At 35.6% G+C, this 26,792-nt stretch overlaps 1 protein-coding gene across 11 annotated transcripts in view; it reads left to right on the forward strand.

Moving 5' to 3' along the window:
• Dmd (dystrophin) overlaps nt 1–26,792 on the forward strand; it is a 2,242,690-nt gene that overhangs the window by 1,868,778 nt on the left and 347,120 nt on the right. For all 11 annotated transcript variants that reach the window (XM_052732199.1, XM_052732319.1, XM_052732309.1 and 8 more), the window contains 2 exons: nt 10,849–10,969; nt 11,592–11,860. In XM_052732199.1, the coding sequence (XP_052588159.1) occupies nt 10,849–10,969; nt 11,592–11,860 (390 nt within the window). The remainder of the gene's footprint in view (nt 1–10,848; nt 10,970–11,591; nt 11,861–26,792) is intronic.

The raw sequence follows: 26,792 nt of genomic DNA on the forward strand, positions 1-26,792 counted from the left end.
CTTCTTTTTTAATGACCTATTGAATCTAATTCATGCTGTCTATTGAATTTAATTCATGCTGTCCATATAGTCCTGGCTGTAAGACTATCCAGTGGAGCATGGTAAACCTACTAGAACCACACCCTTAAACTGATTCTCCCTCCTCCAGAAGCTATCAACTTTCTACAGCTCCTTAATGGTAGGGGTTTATAAACTCCCTCCCCCTCCATGTTAGAATTTTGACTGACTTTATCTTGTGCAAATCTTGTGCAGGCAACAAGAGATGCTGTGAGTTCATGAGAAAAGCAAACTTATTATGTTTAGAAGAAATTGTTCCAATCCAGTTCTCAGTGACCTCTGTGTAATGGCACACAGGTAAAGCCACAGAACACGTGGCGACATATAGATTAACAGAAATGGGCTGAATTTAAGTGTAAGAGCTAGTCAGTGGTAGATCTGAACTAATGGCCAAACAGTTTTAATTGATACAAGCCTCTGTGTGTTTACTTGGGTCTGAATGGCTATGGACCAGGCAGGACATAGGAAAACTTTCAGCTATACCTCTGGCTCTTACAGTCTTTCTATCCTCTCTTCTGCATTGGTCCTTGTGCTTTTGTGTGGGAGTGATGTTGATGTCCCATTTTCAGCTGAGTATTCTACTGACACTTGTTCTCTGCACCTTGACCAGTCATGAATTTCTGACTTCACAACCATCCACTGTATAAACAAAAAAGACTTCTCTGATAAAGTCTGAGAACTGTAGTAATTTGTAGGTATAGAGATGCAAACTTAAAGGGCAGTTTGCTACTATCAGCATTTGACAGAATGATATTGGTAGTAGGTTATCCCTTAGTGCCTTTGAGCTCCCCAACCATGGATCTTGGCCAGATTTATAGCATTAATCCTGAGTTTCATCCTGTGAAGCAGGCCTTGAATCCAATCAGAAAATAGTTAGTTGATTACACCCATAACATTTGTGCCACTATTGTACTTACACTGTACAATAATGTATCTTGCCACATGCCAATATTACAGTTTAGTGTCCACATTTAGGTAAAAGTGGTAATGACTTTTTCCTCCAGCAACCAACATAGTACCCTCCAGTTCAACAAAAGCTAACCAGCAGAGAGAAAGCCACCTTTTCAGTATCAACTTAATTTTTCCTTGTCCCATAACTAATGTGTATGGTGTCTTCTGCAATAGACACATATTCTACACTACCCTCAAATTCTGATGGATACAAAGACTGATCAGATTTTTTCTAGCTTATGATTTGTAACACTTGAGTTCAAAATATCTAACATGACCTTAGTTAAACATTTGCTTATCTGTACCTTAATGTGCATTGGTTAAATATTAATTATGTAAAAAGATGTCCTAATTATACCAACTTAATTAAACAATTGATTACTCAAGGAAAAATAAATTCCTGGCATTTTTCCCTACCTTATATGGAGCAGGTTCAAAATAAATATATTTGAATGATTGGATAATACAGAAAAAGACTATGCATACATATATGTATGTATGTATGTATATATGAAATTATATCTACGAATGAAAATAGGAACCACTAATGAGAAAAACAACATAGAATTTGTCTTTATGAGCCTTGCTTAATTTGCTTAATATGATTATCTCCAGTTGTAATCATTTCCCTGCAAATAACACAACTTCATTCCCCTTTATAGATTTAAAAAAAAACTATTTTGTATATGTACCATATTTTCTTTATCCTGTCCTCTGCTGTTGATCACCTAGATTGGTTCTGCTACTTAGCTCTTGTAAATACTATTGCAATAAATACTAACGCCCAGGATTGTTTGTCACATGTTAGCATGGAGTCCTTTGCTTAAAAACCCAGGAGAAGTAGAGTTGGACCATATGATAGCCCTATTTTGAAATAAAAAATGTTTTATTTTTTTTTAGAATTTCATACAAAATATTTTGGTCATTTCAACCCTCTCCTCCACTTATCTGTTACCAGGTCCAACATTTCCTCCAGCCCTGCCCCAACTTTGTGTCCTCTATTTTTTTTTTTTAGAAGAGACTATGTCATAGTAGATGTCTTCTTCCTCTAGTTCTTAGAGTCTTCTCACCCCCTCTTTTTTTGAGTTTTATGTGAAAATTCTATATGAGTCTCCATGGTAGCTGGAGTCACGTGTAGTCCCACCAGCAGTATATAGAGTCTCTCTTGTGCACACCCTTGCTAGCGTTTGCTTTTGTTTTCTTATTGATTGTCATTTTTAATGGACTGAAGATCAATCTCAATGTAGTTTTTGTTTTTATTTCAATGGTAGCTGATGAAGTTGAGTAGGTGTTTGTATGTTTATTGGTCATTTGTGTTTCATCTTTTAAGAATTTTCTACTCATTTCGTTTGTCCATTTCTTTACTGAGTTGTTTGATTTCTTCTTCTGTTTTTATTTCTTTGTTTACTCTAGATAGATATTAGTCCTCTGTCATATGTATTGCTAATAGATTTTTTTCCTACTTTATATAGTCTGTTTTTTCACTTGATTGCTTCTTTTGTATGACAGAAGCCTTTGTATTGCATGTAATCTCATTTGTCAATTCTTGGCATCATTTCTTGAGCAGCAAATATCCTTTTAAATAAATTTCATGCCTGTAACTGTATCTTTTTAATATAGCCTTTATTAAATGTGTTGTCAATTTCCTACATGTATATATAGTACATGCTCTTTCATTCATGCCCACTACCTCCTATCTTGCCCCCAGCTTTCTCATCCCCCCCTTTCCCTACAAGTCTCTGTCATGCATATATGTTTTCTTTGTTTTATGACTCACTGAGTTTAATCACTGCCATCCAGTTGACCATGAATTTGTCAGTAACTAGTGGGTATAGACGAATTTCTAAATGGTCTTAATAGTAATAAAAAAAAAAACACAGAGCCAGAAATTTGGGTTAAAGCCCAAGAGAAAATCAGAGAACTAGGACAAACCACGAACTAACCTCACCTCCCCAACTCTGCAGCTTCCAAAGAAAGCAACTTCCTGTATACTCATGTTTATATGCCTTTTCTGTTCTGTTCTCTCATTGGCTTTCTTAGCCCAGCTACATCACTTCCTCTTCCTGCACAGCTCTGTCATTTTCTGTACAGACCTCCAGGTCTCTATGGTTGGTACTGGGATTAAAGGCGTGTGTCACCACTCTTGGCTGTGTTCCCTACTGTGGCCTTGAACACATGGAGATCCTGCTTGCTAAGTGATAGGATTAAGGGCATGTCCTACCACTGCCTGACTTCTTTGTTTACTTATGATGGCTGGCCTTTTCCCTCTGATCTCCAGGCAAGCTTTATTTATTAAAGCACAAATAAAATATCACCACATTTCAGCACAAATAAAATATCACCACAAAGTGGGTACATAATTACAGAAAATGGAACCCTTCTCTCAGAATATGTCAGTAGCCCATAGTTCAGTAAGGAGTGGCATGGACTCCTGGAGCCTCTCTGAAGCATGATTGACTGTTTACAGACTTAGTATTTTAGAGACAGTTCTACGGACTTTAGAGAATAATGTACATACTTTATATGTTGGTTGGAATATCTTGACTGCCTTCTGCGTTAGTTTGCTCTCAGTATAATTTAGATGTAATTTTTTCTGTTGATTTTCAGTTTATGTGAAATATGTGAATGGGGTATTAAAGTTACACACTCTTATTTTACCATGATTTATCTGGCCCTTTATAATCATTAGTGTTTACTTTGTGAGGTAGATGTTGAAGTTACAATTTTGCATCATTGTAATAAGAATCTTTTTAATTTTTAACTTCATGAGCCAAGTTCTCTTTAATTCAGGGATACAAAGACTACTGATATCCACCCTAGAACAATGGTACACCACCAACAATTGGTGCTCAGCTCTTACTACATGGATAAATGAAAGAATAGTCATATAACGATATTTAAAATAACATTGCAACTTATAGTTTGTCTACATAATATAAAACATTATCAATTTGTTTGGCTTCTAATTTTCTAGAAGCAACAACTCCTTTCTTTTTACATATTTCTCTTTACCCATTTTGTATTTAGTCTATTGAATTGTGTAGATACAGACAATCCTGTCTTCTATCCATTTTCTTTAATTTCAGGAAATAGTGTGAAAACAACAGTGCTTATTTCTTTGTCATGACAGAAATTCCTTTGTCTTTCCTTTCGATTCATGTTAATCCTCAGTGACTCACATTTAAGAAGTGAACTTGCACAGCTGTGGTATAGCGAAGCCTTTGGCAACAACTCAAGTGGAAAGCCAGTGGTCTCTCATAATGGATGATTGTTAGCCTTGAATTCTTTTCTCCCTACTTTTCACAGTGGAATTGCACTATCACATAATAGTTTGGATTTTTTTCAGTTTGTTGAGACCATACCCTTATTTTACAGATCTCACTACAACAGTTATCTCCAGCTTGTTCTATCCAGATCTATATTGTGCTTAATTATTTGTATTGTATTTATTCCTGTTCGTGTGATCAACTATCCTAGTTTTCCAGGGTATGTCTGAATTTCCTGGTATAATCCTGGTTTTAAGTTTATAAGCTTGTGAAGTATCTTGAACCATGCAGGTACTCTCAGCCCTCCATTAAAAAACTCAAAAATCTGAGGCAGGAGGATCAATGATTCAAAACCAGCCTGGGCTACTCTGTCTCAAAAGCAAACAACAAAAGGACATACAGAAACAACATTAAAAGTTCAACATCTTGAAAATATTCTGTATAATAAGATATATAGTTAGCTTATTACTAGCATTAGTCTGTTAGTCTTTCATATTCAAGTCACTTTTCTTCTTAAAAGATCGTCTTTTCCTTCTGCTCACTGTCATTTCTGACTTGCTGTCCTTTCTTCTTTTTGTTTTTTATTTAGGAGAAAAGATAGTGTTCAAGCAATTTCCACTAGATATATCTACTTCCTCTTCTACTCTTTCCTCAACTAAATGTCTATCTCAGGCTCTCAACCAGTCCAATGGATACTCTTGGTTGCAAATCTGTCTTTCCTCTAGGAGTCACCTTCTTCCTCTGGAAAGTCTCATCAGATGTTCTAATCTCCTCATGTTTGGTCTCTCATTCCATTCCATTTTTCTCTCTGCTCATTAAATACTGACTTGTAGGCATTCAGTTTATATTATTTGGATGAGAAAATGATGGTTAGATATTTTTCTCCTACAGACTTTCTCTCTCCAAGTTGTTCCATATACAGAATGCCAACCCTCATCTTAGTATAATTGTAACTTTTAGACATTATTAATTTTATCTTGAATATACACATGAGGTATTCAGGATCCAAGGCAGATTTTTTTAATTGCCTTACAATAAATAGTCTTACCTTCTCTTTCTTTCCTAATGACATGCCCTAGGGCAATATGGTAAATATTGAAAAAAATCTTTGCATGTAAGTACTTAGTTGCTGTATAGGCAAGAGACCAAAATTATAAAGGAGGAGCCAGCTGTCTTCTTCCCCAAATGTATCTCCCTGGAAACATAATAGGTCTCGATCTAACTGATTTTCAAGGAGTTAACTCAATGCCCTACATGCTTCAATTTTTACAATCTAGAGATATTTCCAGGGCCTGGGCTTCATACGTTATAATTATAACCATCTAGAGATTTTGATTGTGTTTTTGTTTTTTCTGACAACTGGAAATTTAGTCTAGCAGTCTACCAACTAAGGCCTTCTCCATTTGTCCTTCTTGGATCAGAGAAATTTGAGAAATTAACCAGACAGATGGTACACATCTAATTTGCATGGGATGGGAAAGTTCTCAGCAGGCTAAAACTATTAGAGGTGCATAGAGTAATCCAGGAACGTTTATTTCCTCACACTTAGTTAAATTGTGTGCAGAACTCACTCATCTACTCTATGTAAATCTATGAGTCCTACTTGCTCCTTCCACATAGCTGCACTTCTTAAACACTTCACTACTGTGTCTCTGTCTTTTTCTCTTTATACTCTGGCTCTGGGTCGCATTCTCACAATCTTTCATGAAATTCTTCTTCTAGTTGCTTCCAGTTCTCTTTCAAATGCTCCTTTAGCCTTTCTCTGTTTCATGTTCCATAGAGGACCCCTTCTCATCTTATCTATGGGAAATACATTCTAAGATTGCCCCCATGAATGCCCCAAACTATATGTACACTGTGTTATTTCTTATGCATGCCTTGCCTATGATAAAGTGTAAGTTATATGGGAGACAGAGGCAGGAGGATTTCTGAGTTCAAGTCCAGCCTAGTCTACAGAGCAAATTCTAGAAAGCCAGGGCTACACAGAGAAACTCTGTCTTGAAAAAAACTATATAACAACCTCTGCATACAACGTTTTTAATTTCTTTATTAAGATGAGAATCTTCAGGGATTGAGAGATGGTTCAATGATTATAAGCACTTTCTGATCTTGCAGTGGAACCAGGTTTGATTCCTAGTGGCTCCGAAACCACCTGTGATTCCAGTTTCAGGGGATCTAACACATCCTTCTAGCTCCCACAGGTACCCGCACATATGTGGCACACATAAGCACACTAAGGACCACATACATACATACACATAAAATTAAAAGAAATATTATTTTAAAAGGTGAGAAATCTTACCATTTCATTAAAGGAAGTACTTTACAGTTTCTCTTTGCTTTATCGAAATTGTTAGCATCACCTCTCTTGCTCTTTAGAGTTTTCATTGACACTTGAACTCAAGTACTGTGATATCTTGACAGTCAGTCACAAACTGAGATAGCTACAAAGAAACTAATGAGTAGTATTAGTGCAAGCCATGGAGACACACTGTATAAATATTCATGTCCTAAGTAGCATGCAATTAGGCTGTACAATATTTACTCATGCCATTCAGAGTAATTCAGTGTTTTAAATTTATTATCTATTTTTTAATTTTCTGTTTAATATTTTCAGAGCATAGATGACCACAAGTAACTAAAACTGTGGGACATTCAGCTATAGATAGGGGGAGACTACTGTGTTGGTTTCACTGATTTTTTTTTCCACTTATTTATTTATTTGTCTGTTTTGGAGGAGGGATCTCATGTCACACAGACTGGCCTCCAACTGGCTGTGCTACAGAGGATGACCATGAAAATCCAGTCCTTCTGCCTTTTGCTGGAATTAATGACATGGGGCATGTGCTAACATACTGTGATAGTTCAGTGCTGGGAATCAAATCTAGGACTTAATGCAAGCACTTTATCAGTACTGTCATATCCCTAGTCATCGGGGATATCTTTTTCCTTTTCTTCCTTTTTATATGCATAGATTCCTAACTATAACCTTCTCTGTCTATAGAATGTTATTTGCATGTTTGCAGGGCTGACTAGTTGGTATTGGACAACTCATTGGTGTGCTCCTCCCTGGGGGAAGACTGTATCTCCCACTCTCAGCATTCCTCAGTATAGGTCTTTGTGTAAGGATGAAGCCACTTGGTCTCTTCCCCACCCACTTTGGCACGTGTATTGGTATCATCCTTGTTCAGTTCATGTTTGGGCAGTCATGTTGGTGATATTTTTATGGATGTAGCTTCTGGCATTACTATGAGATGCAATTTCACTGCAAACCCCTGATCCTCTACCTATTACTATCTTTCTGCTCCCTCTTCCACAATGCTTCCTGAGCCTTAGGTGTAGGGGTTGTTTTGTAGATGTAACCATTGGGACTATACTCCAAAACTCTACATTTTGTTTCAGTATAGTGTTTCGTAATGGTCTCCATCCACTGTGAAAATAAGTTTCCTTGGTAAAGAATAAGGACTGCATTCATCTATGGGCATAAGGATGAATATTTAGGTTGTAGTTGGGGATTATACCAGTTTAGTAGAGTGGTGGTTGTAGGTTCTTCTCCAGGATCCGTGACTTCACTAGCACTGAGGAGTTGACTAGGTTTCCAGGACCAGGCAAGATTTCCCTCTTGCTGAGTGAGTCTTGAGTCCAAGTAGAGTACTGCTAGTTACCACAAAGGTCTGTATGCCACTGCTACACCCTTAGGGCTATTATGCCATTCTGGTCTTTGCTGTGGTTCTTATAACTTGGTAGGACTGTAGATTGCTTCTCTCCTTTGTAAGCTTGAAAGTATCCTTCTAGTACTATGAAAGCTAATTCTCAGGGAGGAGATTTCAGGTCAATTCCATCAGTGGGGCCACTGTGCCATGTGTTTGAAGTGCTCAGTATCTTTAGCAATAGGGACTTAACTTCTACCTCTGTTAGGACTGGGGGTGGCAACCAAGGGCAATAGAAACAGCTTGTAATGTTTGGGTATTCTCTTACACAGCCCTGACCAACAACTCAAAAGATGGTTTTTCAGGACTAGTGCTGGGGGTTTGTTAGATTGTCTTCGGCTCTTGAAGGGAGCATTGTCAGCACACGTAAGAATTTTTCATTTAAAAAATGTATGTATATTCATACACAGATTTATATGTATTTAAATTTTTAGGTAGATAAATAATAGTATAATTCCTTGGAACTTACTCACATATCTTTATTGTTATTTTAACCCCTCACTCCTTTCTTCGATATTTATTTTCCTCTGTTTTCTAATTAGAGCCCCACCTTTTTTTCCCCATTTCCTCTATCAGATAATTTCTACCCTGCCTAAACACACACGTACCCATGTCACTGCCCTGCCTAATTCTTTCAAAGGCTCCTAATCACTTACAAATACTGCCCAAACCTTTCAAGAGTCTGATGCCCAAATTCTGCTTTAAACTGTACTATATTTCTATACAATGGCAGTGCCTTAAACTCTAGAAAGTTTTTCCTTAGCCCTTATGTTATAGAAAGGCAAGCTTATTTGGAGATAGTTATACATACCATATGATGCTTTGCCTGATATCTCTGTACATGCATATTTTTCTTCTTTGAATGTCCTCTAATATTTCTTCTCTAACTCATGTTAATGCTTTAGAATTCTGTGTACTTAAACTCTTCTAGAAATCTTTCCCAGGTTATATTTAACTGATTTATATGTTTAGCCATTCATGATGTACTGCAACTTCATAAATAGAGGCACCAAATTATATTTAACTTTTTTCTTTCTAGTCTATAGTGTAACTACTTAGACATAGAAGTTTGGTATAAAGAGCCATTAATTTTTTATAATTAGCAAAGCCAGTATCATGGCTCACTCCAAGTAGGCATACAAATAAAAGAGATAATTTGCTTGTAGTTGTGAAAGTTGGATGATAAGAAATACAATACAGCAAAAAGTATATATGCATACATATACAGATACACAAACATATGTATATATGGGCAGATGCACAAACACATGTATTCAGAAATCAAATAAAATATTACAGGTAGAACCAGACTTCTGTGTAAGGAAAGTAAATAATCATCTGCCCAGTGTGATTTCAAGGACACAAGAATAGTCCTCAATATAGAAATTGCTTTTCCATTTGCAGGCTGAATCCAAATATTCCATTATTTTTATTCAGACAACTTGCTTCTGTCTTCTGGATTGTAAATAACCTTGACAGATCGATTATTGTATAAAATATCAAACTCAGGGTTCTTTTGAATGGTGAGCACCACTAAGATTTTACCAACAAATACGTTATCATACAGTTTTAAAGTACTTTTGTATCAGAGTGCTGTGTCTGAAATTTAAAGGAAAAGACCTCTGTTTTTTTCCAGTGATATAAGAAGGCTTAAACTCACTTAACAACATTGCTAAAAATAAGATAGAGTTGAAAATGGTACATGATTAAGCCTAGGTCAGAGGAATAGTTATTATTATTAATAAAATACATTATCATTTATGTGATACTTAATATATTTTATTACCATGGCCACCCATGATATAATAAAATCTGGGTCAGTAACCTTATTTTATATTTTTGAATATTAATTTATTCTACCATCACAGTGTGGCAGTGTGCCTCACTAGATTATGTGTGACTTTAGAGCTTTCCCTCCACTTCTAGAATATTTCTTTTTTTTTTCTTTTCTGTTCTTTCATTGTTTGATTTTGCTGTGTTTGTTTGATTGGGGATGCCCCAGAGCTGGGATGCAACCAAGACATCCGTAGTTCATCTTTGGGCATGTTTTCTTCCTGTGATAGGCAGTGGCATTGTTCTTTCTTATTTTGGTCCAATAAGTTCTTGAAGACAAAACTTACTCATTTCTTCTACTCTTAATCCCCTATAACAGAGACTATAGATTAGAGATTAAAATTGTAAACCAGCCTGACTAGTGAGCTAAATGGTCTGAAGATACCTCTTCTAGGTCTATTCATTTCTAGAAAGGTGTTCACAATCCCTGTATTCATAATAATTCCAAATAGTTCTATTCTTCTCAGAAAAGTCACAATGTAAAATGTAATTGGTAGTTTTCAAAAAATATTTGTAATTTTCAACAGCTTAATTTGACTACACTACTTTACTCACCATCAAACATTTTGATAGGATTGTTATTAGTTGAATGTGTTGTATATTTCAATAAGGTGTGAATGCCCCTACTTAACAGTGAGTGTTTTCCATTGTGTACTAGAAGTGATTATTTTCAGAATATTTAAATTTTCATTAGCCAGGGTAGGATTTTGTAGTATATACCTCTTGGTTTTTTATCTCTGTATCTGGTAGTCAGGTATATAAGCAAAGTGTACTTATCTTAATAATAGCACATCACCTATCTTGAAAGCTCCCCAGTTCTCCCCAGAAAAGTTTTTCAAATGAAGTGCTTTCCTCATTAACATTGAGACCCAGGTAGCCTTTTTTTTCTATCATTTTATGACTATCAGTTTATAAATAAAAGAGAAGGAAATTGACTGGGGAGTTACATAAATAAGTTCTGAGCACCCAGGATTAATTTTGAGGAGCATTCCACAAGCCAAATAAACATTTCTTTTCATCTCATTTCACAGACCTTCAAGAGGGAATTGAAAACTAAAGAAGCTGTAATCATGAGTACCCTGGAGACGGTGAGAATATTTCTGACAGAGCAGCCTTTGGAAGGACTAGAGAAGCTCTACCAGGAGCCCAGAGGTAATTGAATGTGGAACTGTAATAACATATTGATAGAAGGGTTGGTGATGACAGAGCAGGCCCTCCATGCTTGCTGTTAGAGACTGCACAGCTCTCATACCTCTGAGTTAAACAGAATCAATTCAAATTAAATGTAGGTTTCGAGAAAGAATAGGGAATCATAAAGCACAGTGCATAAACCTGTTTTCACAGTCATAAATAAAGCAATCAGCGACCAGTTATTTGAATATTTAGAAGACAGTAAACAAAGGAGCTTATCTGTGGAAAGGAATTCTATTGTTACAAAGACTACAAGCTAATTTCCAGTTTAAGAGCCTGACTGAAATAAATTAGAGCTCTTCAGCATGTGCTAACATTTTTCTCTCTGAAAGCTTAAATGAATCTTGATTTATCTGATTGACAGAAAAGTAGAACAGATTCACTAAGTAAGACAGACAGTTTAGCTGTGCTAGACTGTCTCAAAATTTATGCCAAAGTGTACAAGAGCCATTAATCTGGAAGTTAGCCTCTTGTTAATCTATATTCCTTTCCTTTCTTCTAGTCTGACCTTTTCAACAATGTTTTTTTTTTTTTTTTAACAAAAATGGATGTGGCCTAAAACCTTGTCATATCTCCAATTTAGAGCTGCCTCCTGAAGAAAGAGCCCAGAATGTCACTCGGCTCCTACGAAAACAGGCTGAAGAGGTCAACACTGAATGGGACAAACTGAACCTGCACTCAGCTGATTGGCAGAGAAAAATAGATGAGGCGCTTGAAAGATTGCAGGAACTTCAGGAAGCTGCAGATGATCTGGACCTCAAGTTGCATCAAGCTGAGGTGATCAAGGGATCCTGGCAGCCAGTGGGGGATCTCCTCATTGACTCTCTCCAAGATCACCTTGAAAAAGTCAAGGTACTGTATTTTACTTTGAGAGACCCCCCAACAAGTGCTCATTTAAATTTACACGGTCTTTTCATCCCACAAAGTTAAGTTATAGGACCTATAAGCCTTAGAACACAGTCCATTTTATTTCCCTCATTTGGAAGTCTTTCACACAGGATTTCCTCCAAAAAAAAGTCAGTGGTGTAATCATTTGTCTGTCTTCAGTAATATAAAATGAAATATTAAGGAGTCTCATTAGTGTGGTAGGTAGGCACCCCAGGCTCATAAGATTAAGTATTAAAAAGTTACAAGGTCAAAAGTAATTTCGATTTTTGCCATTAGGAAATTAATTTGTCATGAAGTAGATGGGTTTGTGGGGGGGGTTGCTTGAGTATTTTTTATGGATGTGTGTGTGTGTGTGTGTGTGTGTGTGTGTGTGTGTGTGTGTGTGTGTGTGTTATTATTTAGTACCAGAACAGAGTAAAAATAACATTTGCCAAGACCAGAAGACCCAGTTTGGGACTTTTTCCTTAGTAATCTGGCAGCTAATCTGAAACAAACTCACTTGTTCTCCAGTCCTTTCGCTTTCTAATTATAAAATAGTAGTAAATTTAAGTTCTGCCTTCCAGCCTTCTCCATTTTTATTTCGACATACCATTGCTTATTTTCCCTCAAAATGGTTTTTCCTACTATTCTCCTTTTTTTCAACCAGTGTCTTTTTAAAATCCCTATTTTTTTAACTTCTATAGATGGGCCAGCCATTGTGTGGGTGGCATATTATGGACACTGCCTTTTAAATATTGAGTGATTCTTACTGCATCACTGATTCTTACTTACTGATTCTTCTGCATCTTACAGACTCTTTGCATTTCAACTTAAAATTCTTTAAGGATATAAAGAAGTTCAGTTATTAAATAGGTTAGCTGTCTCTCTTCTTCCTAAGCCTGCCTTTCCTACTCAATTTTAACAACTCACATGCAGATAATCCTGTATACTAATTCCATGCTATCCAAATTGGTCCTATTTTCTTATAACTGCCTGCCATGTGTTTTTCCATCTGTCTGAATCATCAAACTTTGTATGTCTGATCAACTCTTACTGAATCTTTAAGGCCCAATGTACATATCACCTATTTTTGTAGTCTTCTATAAATATCTACCACTCCCCGCAACTCCCACTAAAGGAGTTCACTTTATTGACACCAAATTTGAAACTTGAAAGCTTTGGTAGTGGTAGTTTAGCCTACTAAATTAAATTTATTAACTAAAATTGTTTTTTTTAAGGAGAAGCATCTTTAAAACCATGATTTTATGTTGTTTCTAACTTAGCAACAATTCCCAAATAATAGTCAGGTCAAAACACCCTTTTCCATTGTAGTGGGTAGCCATTCCAGCTTTGATCTGGAAGTTCCAACCCACACTGAGGCTTCGGTAACTATCATGCCTACAAGGCGGGGCCAAGAACGGGCCCTGAAGACCCGAGATCCGGATGCACCACCTTCTCTTGGTTCCCAGACCCTGGACGCTAGAGGTAGACCGAACAGAGTTCTCCAGAGAACACCGCCAGGACTGCGCTACATCTTCCCCAGACCTTGTAGCCTATCTCTTCATTTGTGAGTTACCGCACAAAATAAACCTCCCTTTTAACTACGTGCAGTGACCTGAATAATTTCACCAATATCTGGCGCTCACATGGGGCAAATTTCAAATTTCACCAATATTCCATTCTCCATTTTTACTTTCTCCATTTTAAAACTTCATTAGGGTTTTAAAAGTTGTCATTTGTGTCACTATAAAGTACATGCTTCTGTTGGATTTATGATTGTATCACTTTATTAGCTAATGTGGCCTTTGGATTTGGGAAATGGATAAAGTGGAACTACTAAGTCCCTGGACCTTGTGGAAATGATAGCTGTTCTTCTTCATGGTGATAAATATTATAAATCAAGACAAAATAATGTCATGTTCATATTGGCTATTTGACTCACTAAGAAATCCTAGTGTCACAAATAAAGCTCCATAGGAATAACTACCAGAATAAAAGTTACATTTCAAATGTCTTTCTACTTCCAAAATCCATAATTATTTTGCTTACCAAGCATTTTAAGGATACAGTTAGGATTACTCATCTTACAGGAATAACATCAGTGCTTATTTTACTACATGGGTATTTTACTTTCTTGTAATGGGGAACACAAATAACTGAATCACTGACTGATATACATAGATATGCAAAAAGCACATACAAAGCCTTTCAGAATGCAGTATAGCTGGAGAGAGAGTTTAAGCTAATGTTTCCCATGTGCTGAGCTGCATCCTCAGCCGTTTCAGTAAGAGAAAGTAAGAAAGGAGGGAAAGAAGAGAAAGAGGAAGATAAATACATAGAGAGATTGATAGCTTGGTTGGTTGAAGGATTTAGAGACAGAGTCTCACTAAATTTATCTAGGATGCCCTTGAACTCTGGAGCTTAAGTGATTCTCCTGCTTCTGTTTGAAGTAGCTGGGACAAGTAGAGTACATTTTGAAGTCCAACTCTGTGAACAATCCTAAAGTGAAAATATTTGGGGGTCATTGGTGTTTTCTTGTTCTAATCAACCATAGTTTCTCCACAGAGAAGAAGGTACATCATTCTTGAACTGTGCCTTTGTTTGATTTCAATCTTCCTTTCCTTTTCTTTCATGCTGGAAATTGAACCCGGGCTCTAATACATGACACTGATACACACTCAGCTATAACTTTAAACATACTATTGCATCTACCCCTAATTAAGCTCCCAGGCTTTCATCTTGAAATTTGTAAATTTGTCATATCAATTTGTTTATACAATGCTTTTGATTATACGGACTTCTAAACTGTTACTGGGAAAGTCAAAGGAAGAGGTTCTCAGAGTTTTCCTATAAAGCACTTTTAATGTGATAGTTTGGTTATACTTTCTTGACATTTTAACTGAGTCTGATTTCATGGTATGTGAACTGGACTAGGAAGTGTATTGAAGCCATTATACCATTGGTATTTATGTTCAACATTCATATCAAAATTTTAAAGAGGAAACTAGAAATTGAATCTTCTTAGCCTTTCCAGACTGAATGCTTGTGGCTTCCTTTCTTTAAGCAATTTGTCAAAGAAATTATATCCCAGAATTTTATATTGAGAAAACAAAGTGTATTTCTACTGAACAGATAATGCTAGCTGCGGTGGAGTATATTAGAATTTCCTTTTCACTTTGGTAAGCAGAAAGCTTGCAACCATCTTCATATAACCCTATATTCCTTTACTGTTATTTGCTTCTTAACCATGGTCCTAATTTTTTGTTTATGTTATATTTTCATCAACTTGACAGAATGTTAAATCTTTTCTTATGGGGGAGCTTTAAAAAATTATAATGCTTTTTTCAGAGTTAGAGGATGCATGGGTAGAGTGAATTCTTACAAACAACACCATCTTAAGAATGATTGAAAATAGATAAATTCTCTAAGTGTCAAATACTATCATTTTAAATGTGTGTGTGTGTGTGTGTGTGTGTGTGTGTGTGTGTGTGTGTGTGTGTGTGTGTTGACTCATGCTTGCTTATATTGATGCTAGAGGTTGATTTTAGGATATCATCTCAACCACTTCTCTATATTGATTTTGTGGGTGTTTTGTTTTGTTTTCTATAGTCATTTCTTCTCTTGTTTTGAGACAATATTTCACTGAATCTGAAGCTCATCAATAGCCAGCTATTACCGAGAATCTACCTGACTTCATCCCACAGGGTTACAGGCAGGCATTGCTACACCCAGCTTTTATGTGGATGCTAAGTACCCAAATGTGCACCAGAAACTTTATGTACAGTTATCTTTTTTTTTTTTTTTTTTTTTTTTTTTTTGGTTTTTCGAGACAGGGTTTCTCTGTGTAGCTTTGCGCCTGTCCTGGAACTCACTTGGTAGCCCAGGCTGGCCTCGAACTCACAGAGATCCGCCTGGCTCTGCCTCCCGAGTGCTGGGATTAAAGGCGTGCGCCACCACCGCCCGGCTATGTACAGTTATCTTAATGGAGGAAAGTTTTACTGCCTAGAATATGATGGGAAATTTTACTGATAGGCTGCTCAGTTCCATGTACTGCAAGCAAATGAATTGCTTTAGAGAGGCTTTTGTTGTTCTTGTTATGGTAAAAATCCTGTGTTAAGCATTTGATCAAAAAGAAAAATAAATGGAAAATAGAATCCTTCATAAAACTAGATTAGATGTGGAACCAATGCTTCTTACATAGAATACACAGGCTTTATCTAGTTTTCAATGCACATAGTTGTATTGTTTAAAAGCACATGATGTGGCTGTTAATATCTAAAAGATAGACAGTAGCACAGGCTTTAAAATAAAATAAAAAATACTTTAAAAGTGTAGTAATGGAAAGGTTGTTGTTGGCTTTATTTGAGCTTAGAAAGAAAAGTACAAATTACTCATCTTAAAAATGCCTACCAAATTATTTGTTCAATGTGAAATTAATTGTAAGTTAGTGTTGCTAGGAGAGCGTATTACTTGTTCCCATGTAGTCCCTTTCATTTCCTGCTTTGTTTACAAAAGCTAAAAGCAAATTACTTAGGACACAATGTCAAATGCTTTTCTTTACCCAAAGCATCTGAGTTTAGATAGCACTGTGTATGTATGTTTTTAAAGTCTCTATCTCGACTTGGGCAAATAGAACCTTCGTTTACCATGCTATTCCCATCCTGCCTTTGAAACTTCTGAAAAGGCTGAGCAGAGTAATTGTTTCAGACATCTGTTTAGCATACTTTGAAGTCCATATAAGTTCTTTTTCAGTTTCATTTGAACCCCAGCTGTCTTCACCAAAGTCTATAATCAATCTGAATTAAGTTGTCCTACTTCTCCTAATAAGTCTCTTATTAAGTTCTGCATCAACCTCTTAGGGAGACTTTAAAGCTAATTCATGTAGAATTGCCATTTTCTACTAATTCATTTGTCAGCTCTCCAAATTGCAGCAGAAACAATTGCAAAGACTATTAATTTGGCTCTTCATAAACAACTTACGTAAGTGTAGTATACGTTAGAACTAAGCAAACAATTTAAAACAATGGGTAGGAGAAAATGATTTAATAACATTCAACACACTTTCTTCTTTGATTGTTTTGTGGTGCCTTTGACATCAAAAGCATAAAGACATTGATTTAATAAGAGAAACGTTCTTCTGCTTTTACTTTCATAAAGAAATAATTACTGAGTGAGCCTTGCTTAACGAGAGGAAAGGGTTTTACAACAGTTGGAAAAGGAACATGTTCTTTTCTTATTGAATTTATTTTAATTTGGACTTCTTTGTGTTTTTTGATGGACTGTGATAAAAGAAGGAGCCAGAATTGGTTTCCATTCTTACTGCATTAAATCAAAGTTGTACAGCTACTTTTCTGGTCATGGGACATTTAAGAGAACATGGATTATCAAAATGTTCTGCTAATAGGCTCATCTGACATTATTCTGCTGAAGACATGTTTAATTTAATAATAAAAATTTCTCCAAAGAATATCATCTTTCATATTATTTGGAAACAAGCATATCAAAATCTGATCCTTTAATATGCCAATCCTGTTTACAGAGGATTTGTTCCAGAAGCTTTGTTTGTGGCTGATAATAATTACAAATTCTATTCCTCAAGCGTCTTAGATAATAAAATATTCAGAAATACTTAACTAATACATTCAGTATTAGAGGATCTAAAATATAATTCATTCTTAACATTTATACAGTGGTTAAAACCTGTACCCAAAGAAGACTTCTCTCATTAGAGAGTATGACTAATTTATTTCCAAAGTAAAATTATAGCGAAGATTGTATTAGTGGCATCTCAGTGTCCCTGAAAATATTATTTAGCATCAAGTTAAAGGAACAAGAAGTTTTATTAGCTTGTCCATATATGCTCATGTCATGTACTATATACTAGAAATAATTATAAAATGTGTTATTTATTTAACTGAAATTCATAATTCCATAGAAAGTGGAAACACCCAATCACTGTCTATTTCTAATTCTCTTTGACATCTACCAAAATGGTAACATGTTTTATGTTACAATAATGCTACTTTATGATCATAAATCAAACAAGAAATGATTAAAAAACAGAGAACCCAAGGAGTGGAACTTTGTTATCTTCTTTTCATGTTCCATAACAACAATTTTCAAATTTTAGCATTGAAGCAAATATTAGGCCTATACAACCTTCTGTTAACTAAGTTACTCATACTACTGAATCATTTGTTTCTGGTGAGCCTGTTTTATGGGTATTAATAGAACACATGTACCTATAAACTAATACAACTGTCTGGTTTCAGTGTGGCCTAAAAAAAGACAATATTTTCTTTCATAATAAGATATTTTCATTTACAATAGGTTTTGCTATTAAAGACATTTTCCAAAAACACTACTTTTAAAACTTTTATACTTCAATTCTCTCAACATGAGAAGGCAAAGCCTGATATTTCCTTCTTCCACCTACTTACTTCCTTTTGCTATGGTATGAAGTGTCTTTTATGGTTCCTGTCTTATTTTTCAAAGTTCATGTCAGTTTCAAGGTGTTCACTTAGGAAATATTTTTTCATTTTTTTTTAATGTGAAGATGCTATTTTCCCCAAATCTTATGGATTTGAAGGCATAATTTCCAATGAAATGAAAGATCCCCTTATATTTGGAGACTTTGTTTTTTATTTTCCATCAATTTCATTCACTTACTGCACATTCACCATGAGTACACTGTTATTGCCACTTCATATTCATCTTTTACACTTTCATCTGTTCATTGTCGTGCAAAATGTCCATGTCTCTTTGTAATTTTGAATACATAGTCTTTGGGGCTTTTATTAACGTTCACTTGATAACTTAAACTTCTGTTAGGTGAAGTTCCCTGAAAGCATACCCTGAGAAATGAAGTCCAGGTGCACACAATGTATAGAGGGGCTGAAGCCTATGTGGGGGTGGAGGGACGCAAAACCAAAGACATAGAAAATTCCACTCAAGTGTGAAATCTCAAACAACACCCAACTCTGTGTCCTATCTCTGGAACTAAACGCCACAGCAGAACTGCTTTTCCATACCCCACCCTGTTACTGACTGTACCAGTGATGAGCTGTTAAAAATGTATCAACTAGCTCTGAGGGTACAAAACATTGTTTGCGCCGGTTTTCATAGCGTCATTCCTACTTGTGGCGACTTTCAACTAACAATGTGTGACAGTGAGTGCAAAATTAGGAGGAGATGCACACAGGTGATGCATAGGCTCTGTTTCAACATACTGTTAACGATGGTCAACCCTGAGGAAGTAGACTGCTTCTTAAATCAGGAACGTGGGGTTATTTTCTGGCATGTGGAGCTCCCACTTGCAGCAAGCAGTCCCTGCCTTTGAGAAGGCAGGCACCAATGAGACATTAGTAGTCAACCGTCAGAGCACCGTTCGGTTGCCCAGGCCAGATCAAGTGTGCAGGTAAAGTGGTCAGTGTCCTAGTAATGTGCTCAGCCTGTCTCTCAACATGACTTCCTCAATCATTTTTTTTGATTGTGCAAAAATTCTTTACAAGTAGTGAACATTTCCCTTTTATGGAACTCTCACCCTCTCTCTACCCCATCTTCAGCTACCTATCTGAATTTAGTAGTAGAATGTAAGAATTAATAACAATGTCTAATAATGTGAAAATTATTTGAAAGAAAATGACTTCAAAATGAATTTGATTTCATAGCTATAGAATTTATAAATATCTAGGGAGTCACATTGTCTGCATGTAGTCATTAAGAATGCCATGGGTATAGGGGTTGGGGATTTAGCTCAGTGGTAGAATGCTTGCCTAGCAAGCGCAAAGCCCTGGGTTCGGTCCTCAGCTCTGAAAAATAAAAATTTTAAAAAAAATGGCATGGGTATTCTGAAGCAGTGGTTCTCACTATTGTAGCATGCACTAGAATCACTTTTAACAATATTGGCAACCTAGATGAGGTGATATGCTTCTCTACAGATTCTGACTCCAGAGGTCTACAGAAGGCTTTCAATCACCCTTTCTAAGCATTTCCCAGCTTATTCTGATACTCTAATCTAGACAGATACTTGGAGAACCGCTTTTTTATAGCAAAGTTACACTACACTTACTTGTAGTGATTTTTTAAGATAAAATATGTACCTTTTTAATTTTTATTCTATTATGTATAGTACAAATAGAAATGTTTCTTCAGCTTTTAAAAATATTTCTAAAATAATTTCTTTTGTATTTCTTATAATAAGAAAGGTACAGAAATAGTGTGCTGTTGTTTTTTGTTTGTTTGTTTGTTTGTTTGTTTGAGACAGGGTTTCTCTGTGTAACAGCCCTGGCTCTCCTGGAACTAGCTCTGTAGACCAGGCGAGCCTCAAACTCACAAAGATCTGCCTGTCTCTGCCTCCCGAGTGCTAGGATTAAAGGCATGAGCCACCACAGTCAGACAGAAATATTTTCCTACATAAAAATAATTTTCATTGAACAATTTCTAACAATATTGTTTATGGCCATAAGTAATGTCATTTGTTATTTCTCTTATTTATCATTGTTTAGAACATTGTATTTAAAAATCAGTACAGACACATGCCCTGTTGGAATAATTGATATAGTACAAGTAGGAATAGTCATTTCACTCAGGAACCTTGAAATGAATGATGATCTGTGCATCTCTCAATCTCTCTTTTTAAAGGCAGTCACAGTTATTTATGCCAACTTTCCTATTGGTATTCTAATGACATCAGTAAAAATAATTTTATGGTTACTTCAGATGACCTATGATGTAACTAATGTATTTAGTATTAACCCATTGAAGTTAAAATATACAGTCCCTTTTTTTATTTTTATAACTTATTAACACATTGTCAATGACAACAATATATTTCCTACATCATTTCCTGCCAAACATACTGACTAAAAGCAATTGTGTTACAGTTTCAGAAATCTAGGACATTCAGAGCATTTTGACACTGTTCAACAGTTTCTAAATAAATCCTGCATGCTATATATGGCTAGCTGATAGCTTCCTCAGGAGTTCTCATGCATGATAACTTACCTTGTTAAATTGCTGAGGCACTGTATTCAGGAGGAAGGGTATGTGTTTATATGTAAAAATAAAGATGCCATGGGGAGAAAATGAGAGAGCCACTGAGAGGGGTAAGAAGGAATCTGAACTGCAGTGATTGACAAAGGAGGATTTTTTTTTCTCCAAAAGCAGTACAACAGCATTATATTAGTACCTGAAACAAAGGTAGGGGCGACAGTATAGGTGAGTGGTTTATGGGATAAATATGATTTTTAAAAGTCTTAAAATTTGTTTTAAGATTAAGTGAGAAATATTAAAAACAAACTTCTCTGTCATGCTCACATCGTAAAGGTCAATAACTGAGTTAGTTGAATTATCCAGAGTGAAACACTAAAAAAACATTGATTTTTCAATTGTTTTTTTTAAATGGATCCACATATTGTTGTTAGGCTTTTTGTTTGTAAACTTTAGTATTTATTAAGTTTCCACAGTGTGTTCAGCTCCAAACTGTCAAATTCTCTTCATCAGAATGATGCTGAGACATTGAACAGTTATATTTCTATTTTCTTTTAAGTAATTGATTTTCATGGAGAATATATTTTTTGTTGAGTTTATAGCCTTCCATTCCTGTTTAAGACATGATTGTTTCTATAATTTTTGTTCTCTACAATTCTGTATCATTATAATGACTCGGTAAACTCATTTATAATTTTCCCTATCAAAAATTCAAATTTTATTGTTATGATCTTAATGTGACATGAACAAATTAGTGAACAGACGGGATTTAATTTATAGGCAATATATAACAAAGTGATTGAATTGAAATAAAAATAAATAAAGGTAACTAGCCATATGCTGGTGTGGTTTTCAGAACCAATGTCAAACTACCTCTGTTTCCTTTTATCTGTTTTCCTATCTTAAAGCACTGTGACCTAATTTGGAATTATACATTGCTGTGAAACTAAAACATATTAAACATTATTACATAATTCCCATTCAGTTGCCTTGATATTTAAGTCTTTTATCTTTCTGTAGCCAAGTGGGCTACTTGGAATGGCATTTTGCCTGCCTCTCCTGAAACTACCAGTTGGCTGTTGATACCCAGGTTATTTCTAGCAAGAGAAGGAATTATTATATACCTACAAACTCAAAACACTAGAATTATCATAAAAGGTATCTGGTGTTTTATACTTGTCCAAAACACTATATAAATTAAAAGAATGTGGACTAAATTGTATGAGTTCCTGTTCCCTAGACAAAGAACTCCAGGTGACTGCTGGGAGGAGGAGAGTTAGCCTCTCTCAGGGATGAGTACCCTTATTGGTTGTCCAATGCAGAGTGTTAAGCTCAGAAATCATATACACATAAAACACAAAACTGACTGAGAACGTTCTATTTGTATATATTTATACATACACATACATACATACATACATACATACATACATACACAGCAATAATAATCATCAAAGATAAAAGAGGTTATTAACTTGATAGTGGGAGAATATGAAAAGGATTCAAAAGAGGGTAGCTGGTAGTAGCTGGATGGAGGAAACAATGTGATATAATTCTATTTCAATTAAAAATCCTTTTAAACGTGGGCTAAACAAGTCAGCAGAAGATCCCTTGTTCTTGTTAGTTTACAGACCTTTGGAATGTACTTGACATTTTGTCATAAAGGTTATATCTGAATATATTCAATAGACACTTAACACTTAGACATATTTGTGTAATGAGTAATTGATTTATCATTTGCATCCATTTAACTGGGCATTATCATAATAGCAATTGTCATAACAGACTATAGCAAGATGTGAATTTTCATGTTGTCTTCAATTGGGATCAGAAAAATCAAAGTATTATCTTGTAAGTGGAGGTCTTCAAGTACATGTTGAAAATGAAGAAAAGCTGGGTGAACTCTCAATTCAACATACAAGTATGTTCACCAAGGCAGAAAGAACAGCTGGGGGTAAATCTGTAGTGCTATAACATTGCTCAGATGTGAATGCTTAAAACTTTCTTTGCAGCCTCAGAGTATAATGAAATAATAATGAACCATTATTAAACAAGTTTACTGATTTAACTTTTAAACATGCAGTTGTGTGTGTTTGAATGAAGAAAATTCATTTTATGCTCATTTCATTTGACTTGAAGCAGTTGCCTATCTTGCTTTATTGTTTCATTTGTAGGAGATAAAGCCATTTTGGAAAGTCTCAAAACACTAATTAAATATAGAAGCTACAATAAACTTAAAGTAAAAGTGAATATTGAAGAACATTTTGCAATTCTTTTCATCCATTTTTCCATATACTATTTAATTTCACTTCTTAGAAAATTGACATTCATCTTCAGTTCATTTCTACTTTAGCATTTCTAAGTTGATAATATATTGAATGGAAAATCAAATTCACAAAAAATATCAGATTTGTTTCAATAGTGAGTGCCTTCCACATCAAACTAAAATTAAATGAAGATTCCCATTATAAAGCAAAGTAGGTGTAATATATTGTGCAAGTAACTCAGAACCTTAGATTCCTCTACTAATCATTATTCATACATGCAGAGGTAGCTTTTTCCTAATTTGTTTTAATGAGATAAAGCATTCCTTTGCACTGATTATATATACATATGCATTACTTCACTTTTATGTATTTTCTTGGCAAAATAATGTTACATCTTATAGCTATGCATACATTAAGCTTGCTATTTGTTTCTTTATACACTTACATAACAGTAGTTATTGTTTATATGAGAAAATAGACATAACAGTTAAGCTATATAATCACAAAGACTTGTGTGCAGCACTATCCCCAGTAACTGGAACATTCCTGGAATACAACACATATTCCAGTCTACATTCGGAATAAATGAATATATAAACAAATATGCATAAAATCACAGAGGAATATTCTCTTGAAATTTCCTAAAACCCTTGAAGACTTGTTTATGGATAATGTGTTCCCAGTTGCTACCATCCTGTTTCTGCCCTTTGCTACTTTTTGCTTATCTATATGAACAATGCATTGCCACCACTCCTCTTTAAAATGTCCATGAGCTACAGTGATCTCCATGACATTCTGTAGATGAACATGCTCTCTTCAGAGGATCATGACTTTTCTGTTATTTCCTCTCTCTGAATAAATTTAGTCATCTTATTTACTCAGGAGTCCTTGCCTAACATGCCTCGGCATCCTTCTTTGCACTTTCTGAACCCTATAACACAACTTCTCCTAGCATGAATTGTATATTTTTTTAAAGTTTATTTAACATTTATGAGTGTTTTGCCTGCATGTGTGTCTGCAGCATGTGCATACCTGGTACCCAGGGAGGCCATGAAAAGACATCAGATCCTCCGGAACTGCAGTTGCAGATGGTTAAGAGCCACTGTGTGGGTGCTAGGAACCAAACCCAGGTCCTTAACCCTGATTTTAACTGCAAGTGATCTTAACTGCTAGTCCATCTCTCTACCCCATACAATGTTTTATAATATACCACCTCCATCTCTCTACCCCATACAATGTTTTATAATATACCACCAAATTTTCTGCTTTCTCTGCTAATGACTATGAGGCTGCTGAGAGTCCAGGTGCATAGATAGTATATACATAGTACATATGTGTATAGTACACAGATGAATCATGAGTTTTTTTTCAACCAAATTAGTGATTACACTGGACTATGGGAGTTACAGAAGACATGACATTCATTTCCTTTTGCAAAAAGTTTCATTCTCCACTTTTCAAAGGCAAGTTTAACAAAGACTAATTATAATCATACTCTAAAAAATGTGCAAAATTCATCTTTTACCACAACTCTTCACTTCGTAATTCAAGTTACAATCAATTATTTATTCTTCTTCAAATGTGTACTGTGATTCAAATGTGTACTTATTGTTTATACTCTCTATATACATCTATCCTTCTTCTATATGTCCTTTGTCTTCCTGTGTCAGTTTCATATACTACATTCCAATGTCTAGTTCAAGAAGACATTACTTTGCATAGTAGAAGAGTGAGGAAAGACAGGTTTTCCTGGAATAATGTGAGGAGTCACCTCCAAAGAGGCATCTTCCTAAGATATGATTTTAGCCTGTGTCTATGCAAAGAATATACTTACTATCTTCTACTTCATATAGTATGCCCGACCTTATCCACACTGGGTCTTGTGTGACTTTCTATTTCTGTTATTTACATCAAAGCAGGAAGCATGGCAGCCAGCAGGTAGACATTATGCTAGAGAGGTAACTGGGAGTTCTACATCTGGATCCACAGGCAGCAGGAAGAGACAGTGAGCCGCTAGTCCTGGCTTGCATTTCTGAAGTTTAAAAGTCTGCCCCAAGTGTCATACTACCTCCAACAAGGCCACACCTACTCCATCAAGGCCACACCTCCTAATAGTCCTACTCCCTATGAGCCTATGGGGAGCATTTTTATTCAAACCATCACACAATTCTACATAGTGACCCTGGCTCATAGTATTCTACTTTTTTTTAGTCTTTGGTGTAGTCTTATTAAAGTACCCTCCAAACCAGGTATGGTCATACAGACCTTCAATCCCAGCATGGGGAAGCTAAGACAGGAGGATTAACAAAAATTCAAGGTCAGTGTGGATTATGTAATAATAAGCTCCAGGCCAGGATGGGCTAAAACTGTCTCAAAACAAACAAAAAAAATATTTTAGAAGATGTCCCAGGTTGTCTCAGCAACATGTTCCTTAAATAGGTCACTTACTTGTTTTTCCCTTTGTTTCATTTTATGAAGTTATTCCTAGTCAATACCAAAATAAAGCTTTTTATCTTTGCTAGAGAAGTAGCAATTTTTTGGAAAATGGCCACTAAACATATTTCCAACATAAAGTCAACTGGTAGACATAAAAAAAAAGGAGAAAAAAAAACCAAATAGGGATATCAAAGCAAATGATCAGGTTTCTTGTAAGATTTATGCAGTAATTTGACAATAACTGTTGGTCTACAGGATTAGTAATTAAGCAAATTCTTTAAAGATTTGTTTCTTTTTTGTTTCAGGATAGGGTTCAGAACCTAGAGCCTTGCACGATCTCTACTTCTACATAAATCCACTTATTATCTACTATACAAATATTGAGGATTTTCATATACCAGTTACAGAAATATCCTATTGGAAAAAATGTATAGAGTTGCCTTCCCTTACTAAGCTTTCGGATCTTGGAAAATAATCACTAGTGAATAAACAAATGCTTACTTGGAGCAAGCAAATACTTACTTGGAAATTTGAGATTAGAGTGGAGAAAGTGAGAAAAATCAGGACACTTACTCTAGGTTGAACAACCAGGAATGATCTTGCTGTGGTTGTAGTATTTAGGTAGAGGAAATGCATGGGAGCCAGCTAGAGAGCAAAAATATTCAACTCAAAGCAGGGGGAGCCATGCACCTGAGGACACTGCATCAAGAATAAGCTTGGTGAGATTTCAGAGCTTAGCATCTTTTAAGTTCTTGTTAAAATAGAAATGTCAGATTCTCAGGCTCATCTCAGACTACTGAATAAAAACCACTGAGTGATACCCAGTAGACTGTGTTAACAAACCCCCATCATGGTGATGTGCTGAATTAATTGAGAATCAGTGTGATAAACTGATATTTTGAGCTGTATAGAGGAGGGAAGGAACAAGGCTGTATGTATCGCTACTCAACCACAATAGCAGAAAGAAACAGTATGTAGATCATGAAATGTTTGCAAGTTTGAAAAGCTTACTAAAGAACAATGTGTAGCTCAGTGGTAGAGGCCCGGCCTAGCAAGCATTAAACTCTGGGTTCCATTCTCAGCCCTCAAAATAAGAAAAGAGCTTGTTAAAAACCAAGCTAGCATCTGTCTAAAGTAACTTCTGAGTGTGAAGATGAATGTCCTTGTGGTTTATATTTTTAATTTATTCACTGTAAATTTCATACATGTGAGGTATAAGAGAT

This window comes from Peromyscus californicus, unplaced genomic scaffold (genome assembly GCF_007827085.1).
Source record: "Peromyscus californicus insignis strain IS unplaced genomic scaffold, ASM782708v3 Scaffold_10__1_contigs__length_136768540, whole genome shotgun sequence".
NCBI classification, from domain to species: Eukaryota; Metazoa; Chordata; class Mammalia; order Rodentia; family Cricetidae; genus Peromyscus; species Peromyscus californicus.